The 19,348-nt window shown below is 46.9% G+C and overlaps 1 protein-coding gene across 4 annotated transcripts in view; it reads left to right on the top strand.

Annotated features, from left to right (window-relative positions):
- Nucleotides 1–19,348, top strand: part of Pfkfb3 (6-phosphofructo-2-kinase/fructose-2,6-biphosphatase 3) — an 85,508-nt gene that overhangs the window by 44,928 nt on the left and 21,232 nt on the right. Inside the window, exons 1-2 of one of the 4 annotated variants that reach the window (XM_027405123.2) lie at nt 10,804–11,266; nt 19,155–19,280. In XM_027405123.2, coding sequence (XP_027260924.1) covers nt 11,191–11,266; nt 19,155–19,280 — 202 coding nt within the window. In that variant the 5' untranslated portion in view covers nt 10,804–11,190. Of the gene's footprint in view, nt 1–10,803; nt 11,267–19,154; nt 19,281–19,348 lie in introns of those variants that run through there. The other 3 variants (XM_027405125.2, XM_027405124.2, XM_027405126.2) reach the window with 3 other exon arrangements.

The raw sequence follows: 19,348 nt of genomic DNA, 5'->3' as shown, positions 1-19,348 counted from the left end.
TTCTCTAGCTCCCTCCCGCCTCTTCCTGTGCTCCCAATATGCTCAGGGGATCTTGACCCTTTCCCCTTCTCCAGGGGACCATGTATGTCTCTCTTAGGGTCCTCCTTGTTTACTAGCTTCTCTGGCAGTGTGGATTGTAGGCTGGTAATCCTTTACTCTATGTCTAAAATCCACATATGAGTGAGTACATACCATGTTTGTCTTTTTGTGACTGGGTTACCTCACCCAGAATGGTTTCTTCTAGTTCCATCCATTTTCCTACAAATTTCACGATTCCATTGTTTTTTTCCGCTGAGTAGTACTCCATTGTGTAAATGTACCACATTTTCTCTATCCATTCTTTGGCTGAGGGACATCTAGGCTGCTTCCAGTTTTTGGCTATTAAAAATAGTACTTCTATGAACATCGTTGAACAGATGTCCTTGTTGTATGAATGTGCATCTTTTGGGTATATGCCTAAGAGTGGAATTGCTGGATCTTGTGGTAGACTGATTCCCATTTTCTTGAGGAGTCGCCATACTGATTTCCAAAGTGGCTGTACAAGTTGGCACTCCCACCAGCAGTGGAGGAGTGTTCCCCTTTCTCCACATCCTCTCCAGCATAAACTGTCATTGGTGTTTTTAATTTTGGACATTCTGACAAGAGTAAGATGGTATCTCAGAGTTATTTTGATTTGCATTTCCCTGATGTCTAAGGATGTTGAACACTTTCTTATGTGTCTTTCAGCCATTTTAGATTCCTCTATTGAGAACTGTCTATTTAGTTCTGTACCCTACTTTTAAATTGGATTGTTTGGTGTTTTGGAGACTAGCTTCTTGAGTTCTTTGGAGATCAGCCCTCTGTCAGATGTGGGGTTGGTGAATATCTTTTCCCAGTCTGTGGGCTGCCGTTTTGTCTTGCTGACAGTGTCCTTTGCCTTACAGAAGCTTCTCAGTTTCAGGAGGTTCCATTTATCAAATGTTGATCTCAGTGTCTGTGCTACTGGTGTAATGTTCAGGAGTCGGTCTCCTGTACCAATTAATTCAAGGGTATTTCTCACTTTGTCTTCTAATAGGTTCAGTGTGGCTGGGCAACTGTCTCTACTTAAAGCTTGCTTTTAGAGGGGAAGACTACAGAACCACTGATTGTCTCCAAAGATCAAACTTGAGAGATGGACTGTACCATCCTCTACTCACTAACACCCACTCTCCACTCTACCCCAGTGTTGAGTGATAAAACTTTTTTTCTGAGGAGACAGAACACACACATCTACTGACAAACCAAGGTACTGATACCATCAAAGTCCAACTTGGTGAGTTATATTAGCATTACTCACAGGAGTACGGGGGAGGGACTACTTACAGAAACAGAAACAACTCAAAGACAGCTGCATCACCAAGGCCCAACCCAGCTTGGGTGACAGTTCACAGAGCTAGGAACCTGGAGCACTCTGCCAGCCTGTGGGCAGCTCTACAGGCTGGAGAGTGTCCTTTCCAGGTGCTTCAGCTGATCTAAACCTCTTTGGGGAAGTTTGGTTGGTTTCTGCTTCTTCCAGGCAGGTGGTCTGGTTTCTGAGTCTTCTTTGGAGCTTTTCTCCTCTAGAGTCCTCCCCATACCACAGGGCAGCTTGTCTGTCTGATAACCTCCTTTGCAGGTGGGCTCTGTTTATTCTGTTATGAGGGAGCATTGCCTTTGATGGGTTTCAGGGATTTCTTGAAGCTATTTTTTTAGTTGTTTGTCTGCCTGTTAAAGGAGTTCCCCTACAGGATTGAATGGTATTTTATTTTATTTTTTGAGACAAGAGTTTCTCTGTGTAGCTTTGTAGACCAGGTTGGCCTTGAACTCACAAAGATCCACCTGCGTCTTTGTCCTAAGTCTTCCACCACCAGCTGGCTAGTATTGAATGTTTTAATCTTGGTGGAAACTGTTACAAAACACCCGGATTTCCCCAGGTGTAGCATCAACATCAATTCAAATTCTATCCACCCATTCACATCACATATGTCATTTGCAAACATTGCCATCACACTGCCACATGAACTTTGTGTTTGTTTATTTGAGGTCAGGCTTGAACTCCTGATCCTCATGATTTCACTCTGGAGTGCTGACATTACAGATATGTGCTACTACCCCTGGTACTCAGAGTTCTTCACTAACATTCTGTCAAGTCCAAACTCTCAGTGTCAGAATCCACACAACTACGTTCTTTCTTCCTGGGATTTGAACAGTATGAGTTATCACTCATTTACAAATACTAAAATTTGTTAGCTATTAGCCAGGCATGATGGGTGGTACATGCCTTTGATTATAGCACTCAGGAGGCAGAGGTAGGCAGAGCTCTAAGCCAGCCTGATCCACATGGTGAGTCTTGACCAGCTGAGCCTACATAGTGAGACCCTGTCAAAAAAACAAAAACCAAAACCAAACCAAACCAAAACAAATAAACAAAAACCTGAAACCAAAACATCAAAAACTTGTCTCTTTGTTTTGAAATAACTATAGACGCACAAGAGTTTGCAGAACAGTACATGACCTTTTTTGCTCAGCTTCCTCTGATTGAGACATCTTATGTAGTTCTAGTAAAATATCAAAATGAAATTGGCATTGGTCTAGTACTGCATTTTGGGGGGCTGGAGAGGTGGCTCACTGGTTAAGATTACTGACTGCTCTTCCAGAGGACCTGGGTTCAATTCCCAGCATCCACATGGTAGCTCACAACTGTCTGTAGCTCCAGTTCTAGGGGACCTGACACCCTCACACAGACACACATGCTGGTAGAACACCAATGCACATAAAATAGAAAGTGAATTAAAGTACTGAATGAAATTTAAAAAAAACTGCATTTTGGAGAAGCATGACTATTCTGAATGTATAACACCTGTCCCCCACCCCCAGGATTTCTCTGTGTAGGCCTGGCTGTCGGGAACTCGTCTGTAGACCAGGCTGGTCTCAAACTCAGATGTGTGACCCACAGAAAGCTTTAGTAACATGGATTTAAGCAGAGGGTCATTAAAAAAGATAAGCCTCTGACTGGCATGGTAGTACATGACCATAATTACAACTCAGGGGGCTGAGGCAGGCTCTTGAATTCAAGGCCAGTCTGTGCTGCATCTCATGAGCTAATTTCAAAATGTGAAACAGTACCCAGCCCGTGGGGATGCAGCTCACTTGGTAGAGAATTTGTTTATTTCGAGTGAAGTCTTCTTGGGTTTAGTCCCCAGCACCACATAACTAAACTTAGAGGCATATGCCTGTAATCCTTGTACTTAGGAGGTAGAGGCAGTAGAATCAGGGCTCCCCTGTCAGGGCTGGAGAGATGGCTCAGTGGTTGAAAGCACTGGTTGCTCTTCCAGAGGTTTCAGTTCCTAGTACCCCTGTGTGTGACTAAAAGCCAGCTGTGACTCCAGTTCCAGGGGATCCATCACCCTCTTCTGGACTTTGTGGTCACATATGGTGCAATAGTGTGTGTGTGTGTGTGTGTGTGTGTGTGTGTGTGTGTGTGTGTGTGTGTGTGTGTGAGAGAGAGAGAGAGAGAGAGAGAGAGAGAGAGACAGAGACAGAGACAGAGACAGAGAGACAGAGACAGAGAGACAGAGAGACAGAGAATCATCCTTAGATATATAGAGAGTTCAAGGCCAGCCCGGTCTGTAAGAGCCTTCTCTAAAAACTCCAAACAAGTAAATGAATAACAGTATAGCAAAGTGGCATGAGGTGGTGTAGACCTGTAACCCAGCGTTCAGGAAGCCAAGGCAGGAGAACAGAGAGATCCATGTTACTTCAGTTGCATAGTGAGATATGGTCTCATAAAACCAAAAAATTTAGGCCAGAGAGTTGGCTCAATGTTTAAGAGCACTTTTGTTCTTGCAGAGGACCTGGGTTCAGTTTTCAGAACCCACAGAGTGGCTCACAACCATTTGTCAGAGGGGATCCAGAGCCCTCTTCTACCTCCAAAGGTACCAGGAACACATACAGTACATATACATACATACGTACATACATGGAACTTATATACGTAAAATAATAAATCTAAAAACTTTAAAAGAACAATAACAAAAAATTAAAAACCATCACCAAAATAAAACAAATATAAACAACAAAAGGCAGACATAAGGGCTCTTAAAATTTCAGCACTTGGGAAGCTGAGGCAGAAAGGATCAGCCTGGCCTGGACTACAGAATAAGAATCTGTCACAAACAGCAACAAAACAAAACACTCAAAAACAAAACAAAACAAAACAAAACAAAAAGCAACACCCACCCCATAACAATAAAAAGGAAGGAAACATTGATTGGGCAAAGAAACTTGTTGGAGGGCTTGATGAGCCCACCCTTGCCCACAGGTTAGGCAAGTGCTCACCCACTGAGTTAGATCCCTAACCCTGGTAGGACTTGTGTAAGTTACACAATCTGAGTTGATTCATCCAGAGCCAGGATGTGACCACAGTGAACCTTCTTCACTCTCTAATAGTGAGACATTTAACTCTGATGGGAGAAAAAAGTAATGACATTTACAAAAATAAGGAATTCCTTTTTATTTTCCTCTCAGTGCAGTTTTAGGTTGATGAAAAACAGATTCTCGTCCCCCCATCCACCTCTGTCTATGTCTTTGTTTGCATTTCTACTCTAACTGTGGTTCAAAGCTCAGTGTGTGCTCCCCCCCCCCCCGTCCCACACACACTTGAAACAGTGTCTCACATAGCCCACTCTGGCCTTCGGCTTCCATACTGCCTAAGGAGATGTTCATTTTCTTTCTTTTCTTTTTTAAGACAGGATCTCTCTACATAGCCCTGGCTTTCCTGGAACCGGCTACATAGACCAGGCTGATCTTGAACTCACAGAGATCCACTTTTCTCTTCTTCCCAAGTGCTAAGATTACAGGCATGTGCCACCAAGCACATAGGGAAACTTTCTAATCTCCTAGTCCCCACCTCTTTGAATGTGGGGATGACAGTAATGGTCCCTCATGCCTGAAAACTTCCAGGTTTTGAAAATATATAACTGAACATATAATCTAGGAACTTGATTTTGGAACCTCCTGTGTCATCTATGCAGCTAGCCTCCAATCTCTATTTCCATTCATATACAAGTCTCAAATATTTCATCAATAAAAGTCACCTGGCAGGAGGAGCTTTGTTCAGTTTGAGGCCAGCCTGGGTATAAAGGGAGTTCAGGACAGGGCTGTTAAGATAGAAAAAACCCTGTCTGGAAAAACAAAACAAACACACCAAAAGTCACCTTCCCTTTTCTTTGGATGATGGGTGGCGACATAAAGGTTTGGTTTTGCTGTTTATTTGATGTCTTGCTTCACTCTCTCATAGGTGGGATTGGTCAAGCAAGCAAGCAATGACACTTTGGGTCTAATTAGTGGCATGAGATTGCTCACAGCCTGCCAGAGCTTGTTACCTCCATCCCTCTTTCCCTGGGGAGGAGGTGTAGGCACCAGTGTGGTTTAAATGTTTAACTCTAAGTAGCTGGTGCAAGAGCAAGGAAATGGAGTTGCTTGTTGCTGTTGTTGATAGCCACATCTTGGCAGCACCGGTAAGGGTTAGGTGACACTGGCCAGAGAAGGGGAACAAAGGTTATGGAGGAAAAGTACTTCTATTTTTGCTAAGGCTAGACCCAGCTCACTGAATTCACAGAGTATTCCAGCAGGTGTTTGGTGGGTTATGAGTGTGTGGGTAACTTTTTAGGTAATTGCCATGCTAATGTCTCATTTACATAATGAGGCCTTTCTCTGTTCTTTCCTACCAAACAACTTAACTGTCCCAGGTGAAAGGATTGAATGACAGTACAGTCTTCTCTTGCTTAGGGTTGTACCCAGCACCCTGGGTTGGGATAGGTCTATAATATGACCACCTGGGAGAAGACAGCTATCTGCTGCTGTGCCAAGTATGTGATCAACTCTCTCTCTCTCTCTCTCTCTCTCTCTCTCTCTCTCTCTCTCTCTCTCTCTCTAGGCTGGAGAAGTAGCTCAGTTGATGGAGTGCTAATCTAGTATGCCTGAAATCCTGGGTTTGGTCCTCAGTACCAAATAAACCAAACATGATGGCTCATGCTTATAATTTCTTGGCTAAATATGGAGTTCAAGGCCAGCCCAGGTTACATGAGACCCTGTTTCTAAAACAGAACAAACCAGTCACAAAACAAAACATCTTCCCAACTGCTTCCTTCCTTGGTCTTTGGCTTGATTCCTTGACCTTTCTAATCTCCAATCTCCCCTTTACTCCTTCCCATAAACAAGGCATGGAGGGCTGTGGAATGTGGACTAGATTGTTCAGTAGTTTTCTTTTGACTTTCACGGGGTCTAGATTGTAACTCAAGAATCTAAGGGAAATTGTCAGTCAACCCTTCCAATTGTCGACTGGCAGTAATTCTTTAACATCACCTCAAATAACGTTCAAATTCTTGGCAGCTAAAGGGCTGAGTTCGTGATATCCACCTGGAGACTTAGGAGTTAGTGAAGCCCTAGGGGGCCACATCTGAGGTAAAGATAAAAGTGTATTGAAGAATAAAAGGAGTCAGGAGGACAAACAGCAAACCTGAGGTGATTTTTGGATGCAGTTGCAGCCAGGTTGTTTCTAAGGAGTATCACATGGAAGTATTTTTATCTTCTATGAGGACGCTCATTTACCTCTGGTTGCAAGCTGGCCACTTCAAAAGACCCAACAAACCCAATTCACAGCATGAATTCGGCTGTGTCCTTCACATTCCATCTACACCTAGATATCAGGGAACCCTGCGGGGGTTAAGTCAACTTCCCCTTGCCTATCTGGTAGCAAGGGTGACTTTGTTCTGGACACCCACTACATTGTTGGCACCTAGGCAGGGATAGTGTTCCATTTGAGAATGCTTAGCTGCCTCCTGCCTTGAGGGCCGATCTTAAATCAAGAGATTTAAACATCTCCTTAGTCACCAATCACATCACAGGGGATGGCCAGATCAGGCTGTGCATCCATTGCTGCCAGGAGTCTTAGCTCAGGCCATCCTTGTAGACTCCTGGAAGTTTCCCTTACATCAGGCTTCTACCTGACTCTGTAAAGCCCCCCCCCCCCCCGCCCCTTTCCAGTCATCTCTCTCAGCACTCTCCCCCTCTGCCTACCCCCCATCCCCATCCCTCAAGTTCCCATGCCTTCCGGCCCCCAACCAGGTCTCCTCTATTTCCCCTTCCTAGGGAGATCTGGGTGTTCCTCTAGGAACTCTTCTTGTTACCTAGGAACTCTTCTGTGGGCCTGTGGATTGTAGCCTGGTTATCCTTTACTTTGTAGCTAATATCCACTTCTGAGTGAGTACATATCATATTTGTCTTTCTGGGTCTGTGTTACCTCACTCAGGATGATTTTTTTCTAGTTCCATCCACTTGCCTGCAAATTTCATGGTGTCTTTTTTTTTGAACAGCTGAGTAATACTCCATTGTGTGAATGTACCTTATTTTCTCTATCCATTCTTTGGTTGAGGGGCATCTAGGTTGTTTCCAGGTTCTGGCTATTACAAATAACACTGCTATAAGCATAGTTGAGCAAGTGTGCTTGTGGTATGATTGAGCATCCTTTGGATACATGCCCAAGATAGGTATAGCTAGGCCTTGATTCCTGATTTTCTGAGAAACATCGATATTGATTTCCAAAGTGACTGTACAAGTTTGCACTCCCAACAGCAATGGAGGAGGAGCATTCTCCTTGCTCCACATTCTCTCCAGCATGAGCTGTCATTTGTATTTTTGATCTTAGCCATTCTGACAGGTAGAATCTTAGTTGTTTTGATTTGCATTTCCCTGATAGTTAAGGATGATGAACATTTCTTTTTAAGCATTTCTCTGCCATTTGAGATTCTTCTGTTGAGAATTATCTGTCAGTACCCCAATTTTTAATTGGATTACTTGGTTTTTTTGATGTCTAGTTTTTTGAGTTCTCTATATATTTTAGAGACCAGCCTTCTGTCAGATGTGGAGTTAGTGATGATCTTGGTTGTCACTGGAGAACCTTCATCCAGTGACTGATGGAGGCAGATTCAGAGACCCATGGTCAAACCTTGGGGTGTGCTGGGGAGTCCTGCTGAGGAGAGGAGGGAGGAATTATAGTGAACAGTGGGGTCAGGAACATTGCAGGAAACCCACAGAAACCAATTGCCTGCCACATGGGAACTCACAGAGTCTGAACTAACAACAAGGGAGCCTGCATGGGACTTACCTAGGCCCTCGGCATATGTGTGACAGTTGTGTATATTGGTTTATATGTGGGCCTGTCCCCTGGTGCTTTGACTGGCTCTCTGGAACTTCTTCCTCATGCTGGATTGCCATGCGCAGCCTGAATACAAGGGAGGTGGGGGTGATTGATATACCATGCTTTGCTAAAACCCACGGAGGTCTGCCCCTTTTTGAGAGATTACAGAGGAGGGGTAGATGGAGGGGCAAAAGGGAGGAGGGGGAGGGAGTGGGAAGGATTGAGGGAGAAGAGGCTGTGGTCAGGATGTAAAATAAATTAGTAGCTGGGTGTTGGTGGTGCACGCACACTCGGGAGGCAGAGGCAGGTGGATCTCTGTGAGTTCGAGGCCAGCCTGGTCTACAGAGCTAGTTCCAGGACAGGCTCCAAAGCAATATAGAGAAACCCTGTCTTGAACCCTCCCCCATAGTAAAAATAATAATAAAAGATATTTATTTATTTGTTTAGGTTTTTTTGAGACAGGGTTTCTGTAACCAGGCCAGCCTCAAACTCACAGAGGTCTGCCAGCCTCTGCCTCCCAAGTGCTGGGATTAAAGGCATGCACCACCAATGCCCGGTTGAAGAAGAGATTTAAACATATGCTGAAAGCTAAAAATAAAGATTGGTCTCTACTGGTGCCATTCACACCCTTTTCTCCATGAACTCCCAGCAATCTGTTCCTAAGCTTTGAGGTGAAGGAACGACACCTAGCCACTGGACTTGGTTGACTTTTAGGTCTGCAAAATCTCAAGTGGGCAGCCAAAGGTATGGCACAGGCCTGTAATACTAGGTCGAGAAGAAGCAAACTCTAGGCCCTCCTGCACTACACAGGAAAACCCAGTCTCAAACAAAGAAAACAAACAAAACCAGTGGAAATTTTAACATATGTCCAGGTGCACTGTGGTTGCTAGGGATCAGGCAGGGATGTATCTTCACCCATCCCCCGCTTCCTGCTCTGCACCCTGCAACCCCAGTGAAGGGGACCCTTCCTGGAGACACGTACACCCGATGTTTTCCTTGTCGGGTCAGTCCACTCTTATTTCAGGAGTGGAGCGGGACTCTCCCTTGGGCATTCTAGGGTGTCACCTTTGGCATTTGCTCTCTCTGCAGAAAAACAAGTTCAAATGCAATGCACCGGGTTTTTGAACAACTGCCCGAACACAGACACCAGTCCGTCAGCAAAGCTATCTTGGGGCTGGGGGGGAGGCTCTGAGGAGGATGGTGCGGGAGGGTGGGGTGCAGGAATGGGGGTCAGAGCCCGGAGTTCTTCAGGGCCTATTAGCCAGGTGGGCCACTCTCTGCGCTCCATCCAGGTCTCCTGGGCTCTCCAGACTGCTGGAGAAGGCGGAGGTCCCGGGCGGGGCAGGCTGGGTTGGGAGCAGAGCAGCTGCTCCCGCCGCCTGGGAGCCGGCGCCCTCCCAGCAGAGCATGCAGGACGTGCGCGACGTGTGGCAGCCTCTGCGCAGACTTTTCCACTGCAGTGTGGGGTTCCGCGAGCGCCTCCAATCACAACCCAGCTTCATCGCGACGTGTGCAGCTCGCCGCTAGGCAGGGCAGGGCAGCGCTTCGGTGCCGAGGCTTCACTCGCTAAAGGCACATTTAAAGTGTCATGCCTCCCCGCCAAAAGACCCCCGATTGTCGCTGAATGAATGGCTCCTGGCAGTTCACTGCATGCCTGTCATGTATCGCCAGCCTATGCAAAAAGGGCGAACATCGGGAAAGGAAACGAGGGCATGTTCACATCCAACTAAAAGTGGCAGGGTGTGCGGGAGGAAGTGACACGAATTTAGGACCTGGCTACCCCTCGACTATAAGCCTCGGTTTGTAGTCCGTTAACGAAGGTGGGACGGGCTCTACTTTTTATTCACTACTTGCAGAGAGAAAGATCTGTGGAATATGGTCCATGTTGAAAGGGGAAATGAAGATACCAACTGCTCCCCTCTACGCCCCTCCCCAGTTCCTTTTCTACTGAACCTCCTTTACTTTTTTGGTCCCTCCGAGTGTCTAGTAAAGCGGGACTGCGTGAGGGCTGACGAAACTGCCCAAACACAGGTTTCTAGGGGATTCAGGGGAAAAAAAAAAGAAGTGCCCGTGCGCGGAGGTGGCAGTGACAGCACTGGTCAGGGGACATAGTGGGTGATGACGCACAGGTGTGAACAGGAGGCATTTCTGACATGGGTCTTTTGGACTGTCCCGGCCCCAAAAGCTTGTAACTGCTTCTCGGTGTTGGGGCCCCACTGCTTGAAAGGTCAAATTGGGAAGGTACTTTTTAAACATAGCAACTGGAGATGCTTTCGCATAGCACCGGCCGGGTGTGTGAAGGATTGGGGGGTTGTCGACGGATCGCATCGGACATTACCAGGTCCCTGCTCCCTTAAAAGCCCAGCTGAGGAAAGTGGCTGCAATTATTTGGGGACTGCGTGTTTGGTGCCCTTAGGAGATAGGCTTGGGCGAGTAAAAAAAAAGGACGAAAAGAACCAGACGGGGTTGTAGGAACAGAGCGTGCTGCCTTCGTCCTCCCGCAGGGGGCGGCAGCAGGCTGTTTCTTGGCCTTGCCCACCCTTCTCTCCACGTGAAAGGGGGCTGGGACGAAAAGAATGCGGCCCGCCCCGAGGCTGACGCGCCGCGTAACCGGTCAGATCTTAAAAGGCCGGGCAGTGCCTGTGGCATCCCGATAGAGCAAGAGAGGAGCAAGTGGCAGTGCTGGGTGGCGGGAGCGCGGCTGTCACTGTGCTGGAGCATCCCTTGAGCTTCTGAACAGAGCCGATCAGCCAGCCAGCGGTGCGCAGAGCCGCAAGCCCGCGCAGATCTCATCCGTCTCGTGTCTCCGCTCAGGCGATCCTCCAAGACTTCGCACAAAGCACGTTTTCCAAAGCAGCGCAAGGGAGCGCCCAGCCGCGTGCAGGCGGACGCACCCTTCCTGTCCTTTGTTCCGGGGGGATCTGCAACTGCTCTTCTCCCCAAGTCGGAGTCTCTTCTCCTGGGGTGGCAGGTCGCTGAGTGCAGCTACGAAAATGCCTTTGGAACTGACCCAGAGCCGGGTGCAGAAGATATGGGTGCCTGTCGATCACCGACCCTCGTTGCCCAGAAGTGAGTGCAGCTGCGTGGGGGGCTAGGCTGCAGACTGCGCCGCGTGCAGAGCCCGGCCATTGTGTGTGCGGAGGCTTTGTGCCGGTTCCCCTCTGCGGGAAGCGCACTCGTGCCGGCCGGCGGGGCGAGGCGGGGGTGGCGGCGGGTTGCGTCTCCGGGACTGGGCTGCAGGGGCGCTGTGGCTCCGGAACCTCCAGTGTGCCCGGCCTAGCCTGAGATCACCGAGCCAGCGCCTCCCAGAGGCTGAGAAGACCCGGCGCCCGACTGCAGTTGGGGCGCGGCCGCGGTCGCCACCGCCCCTTTCTTTTGAGTTTCCTCAGGTTCCTTCTCTCCCTCTCTTCCTCCCTCGTATCTCTCTGCACCTCTGTATATTTCCATGTTCACCCTCACTTCCGAGATTTCAGGCTTTTGGTTTTAGGGATGGTATATGAATTTGGTGACTGCACACTGGTGGTGTTTCATAGGCGCACTCGTTTACCCGGAGCACAGAATGGTGGTTTGGTTTCGAGCCCCACCTGTTGCTTTTGGTAAATGATTTGGGAAGGTTTCGTTCAGTTCCATCCCTAGCTGGGGAAGGGTGCCTCTGGAAAGGACGGAGGGAATTGCTCTAAGACGACGTCTCCGCTCTAGGCAGCGCGCCCAGGAGCCCATGGGGGTAGACAGAAGTGAGCTGCCTAGTGGGCATGTTGTTCAGACCACGTTTGTAGTTTGGGATGTAACCATGGGATCCAGTAGCAAAGCCGGAAGATGGTTTCCTGTCACCTGGGGACACTTGAGCACCGGGCTGCAGGGTAGGCTTTTCCACTGCCACGTTTTACAGGATGGCCACCACAGGACATGACAGCTCAGTGTATGCCTGAGTCACCAGCTTCCCTGTGTTGCAGTATGGGACACCTCCAGCAGGTCTTCTGCTGGACCCGAGGGCGTTGGTGGAACCGGTCCCCAAGACACTTTTTTCTCTTTTGGACAGGGAAGTCAGGGGTAAGGACTTGGCATGTCAGACATGTTTATACACTGGTGCTGCCCTTATAAAAATGCCCCAGGGAAGAGTCAAACCGGGTGGCACACCCACAATCTCACTGCACTGTAGCCGGGTAACTGAGAAGGCTGAGGTTAAGAGAATCATGAACCTGAACTACAGAGTGAGACTCTGCCCAACAAACAAACAACAGCAAAAACAGGGAAAGTCGGTCAAGACCAAATTTAAACCCCTGTCCCTTCTGGACTTTTTAATAAGTCAAATTACAGCGTATTTTTGGACTTAAATTGGCCACACAAAATAAGGGTTGGTTTCCTATGTGTGTGTTCTTCCCTTGTTTGGGTCTTCAGGAACCATGGCAACTTTTTCAAGGGCCCCTAAGTTCAGTGGGGCTGGCTCCGTAGTAACATTGTGTATCTAAAGCTGCCAGATGAAGGTGAGCAGCTCACCCGATTCTGGAATTCTCGTGTATATAGCCTCAGACATATTCCTTCACATACAGATATCTGGAGCCAGGGTGTTTAGTGCATATCCATATTTTTAGTGCTATCTTTCCTGTACTTAACTGGTTTCTGACTGCAATGGAGAAAAGAAATTACTTCTGTACAGACACTGGGAATCTTGTGTCTTGTGGAATTTCTCTTTCGGAGACAAGGTCTTTCTGTGCTATAACTATCCTGGAACTATGTAGACTGGGCTGGTGTCAACTTCGATGGGGTTCTAAGTTTGTGCTGCCACACCCACCTAAACTTTTTTTTTCCAGACACATCTGACTTGACTTCACTGGTGTGGAGATGACCTTGGATGTCTGATCCTCCTTCCTTCTCTTCCCAGTTTTGCTGGGATTATAGATGTGCAACACTATGCCTAGATTACTCAGTGCTGGGGACTGGTCCCTGGGCTTTGTGAATGCTGGGCAAGAACCCTCCTAACTGCTACAGCTCCAGCCCTGTTACTGTCTTTACATATGGTCTCCACATCAGAGGCTGGCAGCCAACGCCTGAGGCTGATTTGCTAGAGGGCATGAAGAAAATTGTCCAGATAAAACTAAAAGAATAATCATGGGTGGCGCACGCCTTTAATCCCAGCACTAGGGAGGCAGAGGCAGGCGGATCTCTGAGTTTAAGGCGGGCCTGGTCTACAGAGCTAGTTTCAGGATAGGCTCCAAAGCCACAGAGAAACCCTGCCCTCAAAAACCAAAAACCAAACCAAAACAAAAAACAAAAACAAAAAAACCCAAAATAAACAAATAAAAAATAATCATAGAGCAAACAAATCCCAAATGTCAGGTGTGATGGTGCACACTTTTAATCCTAGCACTCAAGAGTGAAGGTCAGGCAAGATCTCTGAGTTCAAGCCTAGCCTTGTCCCCACAGCTTGCCTTGATAAAAAGAAAAAAAAAAAAAAAAGACCTGATGATATGTTTGTCTGTGAAGCACAGTAATTCAGTGCCAAATTTCTTTACCAACATTGTGATAAATGCTTCTTGCAAAACTGGAAGCTTCTGCCAGTTTACGCCACAATTCAGGGAGACTTTACTGTATTTGCAAATTAGCTTAAGTGGTCTTCAGTTCTCCTCCAACAAGAGCTGCCTTTCCTGTTACCTGCACTGAAAATCTATAGCCTGCTATATAGTTGGATGCTGTTACCTGCTTGGAACCCAAGTTTCCTCAGTTCCAAGAAGGTTATGCTTTTTTGTATTTTTAATGTATCTGGGTTGTGAGCTATCCCAGCCTTGGGCAGTGTGATGGGTGGCTTGGGATATAGTAGATGTAGGTACAATGATCCCATCCTTAATGGAGCAAAGGGACATTAAAACTGACTGCACAGTGTTACCTTAAACAGCAGCTACAAATTTTTTTTTTTTTTTTTTTTTTTTTTTTTTGAGACAGGGTTTCTCTGTCCTGGAACTAGCTCAGGCCGACCTTGAACTCACAGAGATCTGCCTGCCTCTGCCTCCCAAGTGCTGGGCTTAAAGGTGTGTGCCACCATTGTCCAGCCCCAAAAGCATCTTCTTTCCAAGTATTTATTTACTTACTATGATTAGAGGGTAATACATGCTGTGGAGAATAATGGAGGAGGTCAGGACAGCTCTGTGGAGTTGGTACTCTCCTACCCTTAAGTGGCTTCTAGAGATTGAATTTGAGTCCTCAGGCTTGTGAGGCAAGCACCTTCACCCACAAAGCCATCTTGCCAGTCCTCAACTTTTTATTTTTCCTAAATACATGGCTGTAAGATACCAATTTATCTTTGGTTAGGATTTACGATATAGACTGCATTGAAGGAAGGTGGGTTTGGTATTCAAAACCTTATAGAATTCTATCTTGTTGATGTCCAGCCAGGCAGTCATTTCAGGTGAGTTATGTGGCAGTTCGTTGTCACTATCAGTATTGGAAGCATCCCAGTATTGTACAGAAAAGGAAAGGAGGACACCAAGTGATAAATGTGTGCAAAGATCCAATGTGGTGATGAGGTGTGACTTTTAACTCTGTATACTGGACTTTTGGCACTGCATACTTATTAGCACTGCTATTTTATATCGTATTACCTCCCAAAATTAACACTGAGTCACTAAGATATCCCATTGCAGTGTGTGGCGGAGATATGGGGTTATGAAGTTCAAGGCCATTCTATGGTTATCAGATTAATTAGATATTAGGAGACAAGGGGTCCATGGTAAGCAGTGCACATACACTGTAACCATGAATGAGAACTTTTTAAAAGAGGTATCTATAAGCGGTATTCTCCCTGCTCCCACATCCTCAAGTTCACTCTAATGAGACAAGCTCTCTTCATATTACTCTGTCAGACTTGGAGGGTGCTGTAGGCTAATTTGTTGATGGCAGGAGAGATGCTGTTATCTAGTGAACAATTCTATGACTCACATTGCCTTCTGTTGGTGTTTATTATGTTCCGAGGACCAGGTAGGTTAAGCCCATTTTCAGTGAGACCTTAGATGTGGTAGTATACCTATATGGTCAAAGTACGTCTCCTGTACACCTCCGTTTTGCCCTTGCTTGATGGAAGTAGATTGAGGTAGTTCCTTCAGAAAGGCCTAATCTCAGTTCTCTGAGACAGCTGGGGAGATGGGTCCCTTCGGGGTTCACAGCTGTCTGTGCTAAACAGATCCTTCTGTGTTTTCCCTTGAGCTTGTCGTAGAAGCATAACGCACAATGCTTGCACAAAAGGATGGAGAGGACTTCGCATCCTTTTTTTTTTTTTTTTTTTTGGTTTTTTTTTTTTTCCGAGACAGGGTTTCTCTGTGGCTTTGGAGCCTATCCTGGAACTAGCTCTTGTAGACCAGGCTGGTCTTGAACTCACAGAGATCTGCCTGCCTCTGCCTCCCGAGTGCTGGGATTAAAGGCGTGCGCCACCAACGCCCGGCTATCCTTTTCTAACGTTAACATTTTGCAAAGTGTTTGGGCAGAACCAAGCATAGGTGAGGTGTGGGGCCAGAGCTAAGGATCTTCCCAATTATATTTTGGGAAAATAAGTTATGGGTATCAGATGGTGGGATGATTGAAGTCTGCTTTCTCAATGTCTCCACTTGGCCACATGTTATTGAAGGTATTAATCACTTAGTCTAGGAAGAAGTGTTGAAGTGAGGACTCAGGCTGCATCTGCCTCTTAATTGATCTAGACAAGCACCGTTCAAGTTGGGGGTTTAACCAACTTTTAGGCTTTCCCTTCCCATAATTTGCTCTTCAGCCATGCAATCCTGTAGCTCCCCAGCTGCTCTTCTGTTTTTACTTTGTGTGTGTCTACCTGCAGGAAGCTGGCATAAGCAGAAAGACTGTGTTAAGAACTGACAATGGTGGGCCTAGTCTGGGCAGGCAGGTCTGAGCTCCAAGGTACTCCTCAGGAATGTTACTTCAGTTTGTCCACGTGTCATCTTTCCCACCCAGCATCCAGAGCACTGGTCTTATGAATATGTGAGCAAATAAGCCTAATGACGTTGTAGAGTGCTGCCTTTCTGTGAATCTTCCTTAGGGAACCATGGTCTTAACTATGGGCAATACTTTTAGTATGAATCGTCCCAAACTGCCACCAGGGCCTAGCTCTCTTTAGATACCCTCCCTCCCCTGCGTATTGGCTGTTTTTCTCATTGCTGTAACAAAAGCAACTTCTGGAAGGAAGTGTTTATTTTGACTAGTTTGAGGGTCTAGTCTGTCTCGGATGGAAAGTGGTGGTGATAGGGATGTGAGACAGTTGAGTCTTTGCATCTGCAGGCCGGAAGCAGAGAGACTTGAAAGTTGGGTGTTCAGCTCCCTTCCTCTTTATTCAGGCCTACTCACAGCCATGGAATGGTGCCACCCACAGCTAGAGTGGGTCTTCCCACCTCAGTTCACCCAGGCTGTAGACATTCTCACAGATACCCCAGGGGTGTGTTTCCATGGTGATTCTAAATCTAGTCAAGTTGACAAATGGAAGCTAACCAACACACTTTAACAGAACATCTGTGTATTCCTTTATCCTTATTTAAATTAATACCTAGATTTGTTGCCAAAAAAATAAAAACCTGGTTAAAAAAAAAACATTGAAAGGGCGTTGGTGGTGCACCCCTTCAATCCCAGCACTTGGGAGGCAGAGGCAGGTGGATCTCTGAGTTCAAGGCAAGCTTTGTGTACAGAGCAAGTTCCAGGACAACCAGAGCTACACAGAGAGACAGTGTCTGGAAAAACCCACCAAACAAACAAACAAACAAACAAAACATTGACATTTATATAAAAGGGAAGAAGGCATTGTGTTTGTCTTAGGAAATCTTATGTTGAACTCAATATTTTGAGGTGTTTGGGGGAAGAAATATGGCAGGGGGTGTTGTGAGATGTTGGATGAGGGCTCATGATTGGTGTCTCTTTTTCAGTGGTAAAAACGTCTTTGAAGAAAAGAACCTGGGGCTAGGGGCAGGGACAGGACGTTATATGTTCAGGGAGACCCTTGAGCCAGGTTGTTAACTTTAAAAGGGCTCTGAGGGGGACACTAGATTCATCTGGAAGGATTTATGCATCTTCCCATGCTCAGATAGATGTTTGGGTGATAAAGCTGCATTTGGTTTGGCAGCTCCCAAGAGCTCCTTAACTTTGACAGAAGAATGGCTTTTGCTTTGTCAACTAAGAGAGTAATCTAGGTTTATTTGCACTTGAAATTCAGCGGCACTCTGCTGAGTCTATGGTATTGCCTCCCGCCCCCCGCCCCCCAAAGTGTCTCCTGCCAGAGATTTGTTCCAGTGATTAGTAGATAGACATAATCCCTGATCTGATAATTCAGCCTGCTTCTGCCTCTGCATCCCCAACACAGTTCCAACAGAAACTACCCATGTACACATGCATGTATGGGTACCTGTTTCCAGGCATCTCTGGATGCTTTCAGAGATGGATTAGTGGGGTATTAAGGGTGGGAGAAGGGACCATTGGTGGAGAGACAGGAGCTTCTGTCCTCTAGGTACCTGTTCTGTCTAGGGCCTCTGGAATGCATTCATGGGGAATGTTCCTAAGGGCTGTCTTTGGCTTCTGAATTTTCTTGTCTAGATGGCTTCATACTCCTCAGCCAGGTCCCCATTATTGAAGAGATCACTCACTCCTGCTTGTCATGATTGCTTCAACTCAGACCCTAGCCTGCTGCCCTAGAAGCAAAAGATCCATGTTCGTTTCCCACTTCTGTTTAGACTTCCCGTGAGCCTCTATCTAAATCTGACATCTGTCTAGATTGGTGGCATGACTCTCATCTCTTTCCCTGCAGGCTGTGCAGCCTGTGTCTGGGATGGGAGAAGGCCAGCTGGGCTAAAGTTGGCAGGCAGCCTCCTTGGCTTGTGAGCTCACTTGTCGCCAGGATGCAAGAGTCGCCCAAGAGTCTCAGTGGCAAGGAGACAGCCAAGGAAATACTGGAACTTTAGTTTGTCTCGCAGGATTCTTTTGGCTGCTTTCTGAAAACCTCTGTCCCTGGTGTTCTGTCTTATTGAGATTCTAAGGATATATGGGGTACTTATTCATCACAGGCAAGAGTGTCTCTTGGGAGCCTGCCTGGGACTTAGTAATCAGCTTACTTAGGACCCTCTGACTGGCAGACTCACTTGTCCCTCTGAACCTGGCATCCATCAGAACCTGGCAGCAGAATGGAGGGATGGAGGGGGTGGTCAGGGAGGATGTGAGAGGCACAGGCATGGTGCCCAGCTGAGGAGGGGCCCAGCATTCTGGGTCCCTGACCTACTTTTACTTGATAAGCTCCTACTGTTTAATTTTTTTTTTAAAGTGAAGTTTAGCAAATGGGTTGGTTTCTGAGGCTCACCTCTGTCTGCTTCCCATGTGCTTGCTCAATTTACATACTGAATTAGAAAATAATCTCTCCCTTCTGTGAATTTTACCCATCTTGGCAACAGGAACCCATTTTTATACCCCCAAGAAATGCTCTTATGCTATTTTGTTAAGAACTGGAATCCCTGTCTGGGGCTCAGTTCCTCCATATCTGCTTGTGCATTTATGTTTGGAACGGCCTTTGCCAATTACTGCCTGGAAAGTGAGACGGAACTACAAGGCCAAGGGGTGTGGTCACTAGGTGGGGGTGGGGTGAAGTGTAGTTCCATTGAGTCATCAGATGGCAGGGGCTTTTGGATGTGGAATGACATCATAACTTTAGCAATATTCTTTTTTACTGCTTTGAGATAGTTTCACATTGTTGCCCGGGCTGGCCTGGAACTAACTCTCTGTGTAGCCCAGGCTGGCTTAGAACTCAACTATGTTCTAGATCACCTTGAACACTCAATTCTCCTGCCTCTGTCCCAAGGACTGGGGTTATTGACATGTCCCACCATACTCAACTTTGGTCCCATTCTTCAGAATCCGTCTTTGGGCATAGGACTCTGGCCATTAACTTTCGCTCTTCAATTGATGACGTCTTGCTTGGTTTTTCCAGCCTGTGGGCCAAAGCTGACCAACTCCCCAACAGTGATTGTGATGGTGGGCCTCCCGGCCCGTGGTAAGACTTACATCTCCAAGAAGCTGACTCGCTACCTCAACTGGATAGGTGTTCCAACAAAAGGTAAGCTCAGACTCAAGGCTAACAGCTGGCATCCTCAAGGTGGCTGCTCACAGGCACAAATGTCCTGG

This window comes from Cricetulus griseus, chromosome 3 (genome assembly GCF_003668045.3).
Source record: "Cricetulus griseus strain 17A/GY chromosome 3, alternate assembly CriGri-PICRH-1.0, whole genome shotgun sequence".
Lineage (NCBI taxonomy): Eukaryota > Metazoa > Chordata > Mammalia > Rodentia > Cricetidae > Cricetulus > Cricetulus griseus.
This window is presented reverse-complemented; position numbering and strand designations above follow the sequence as displayed.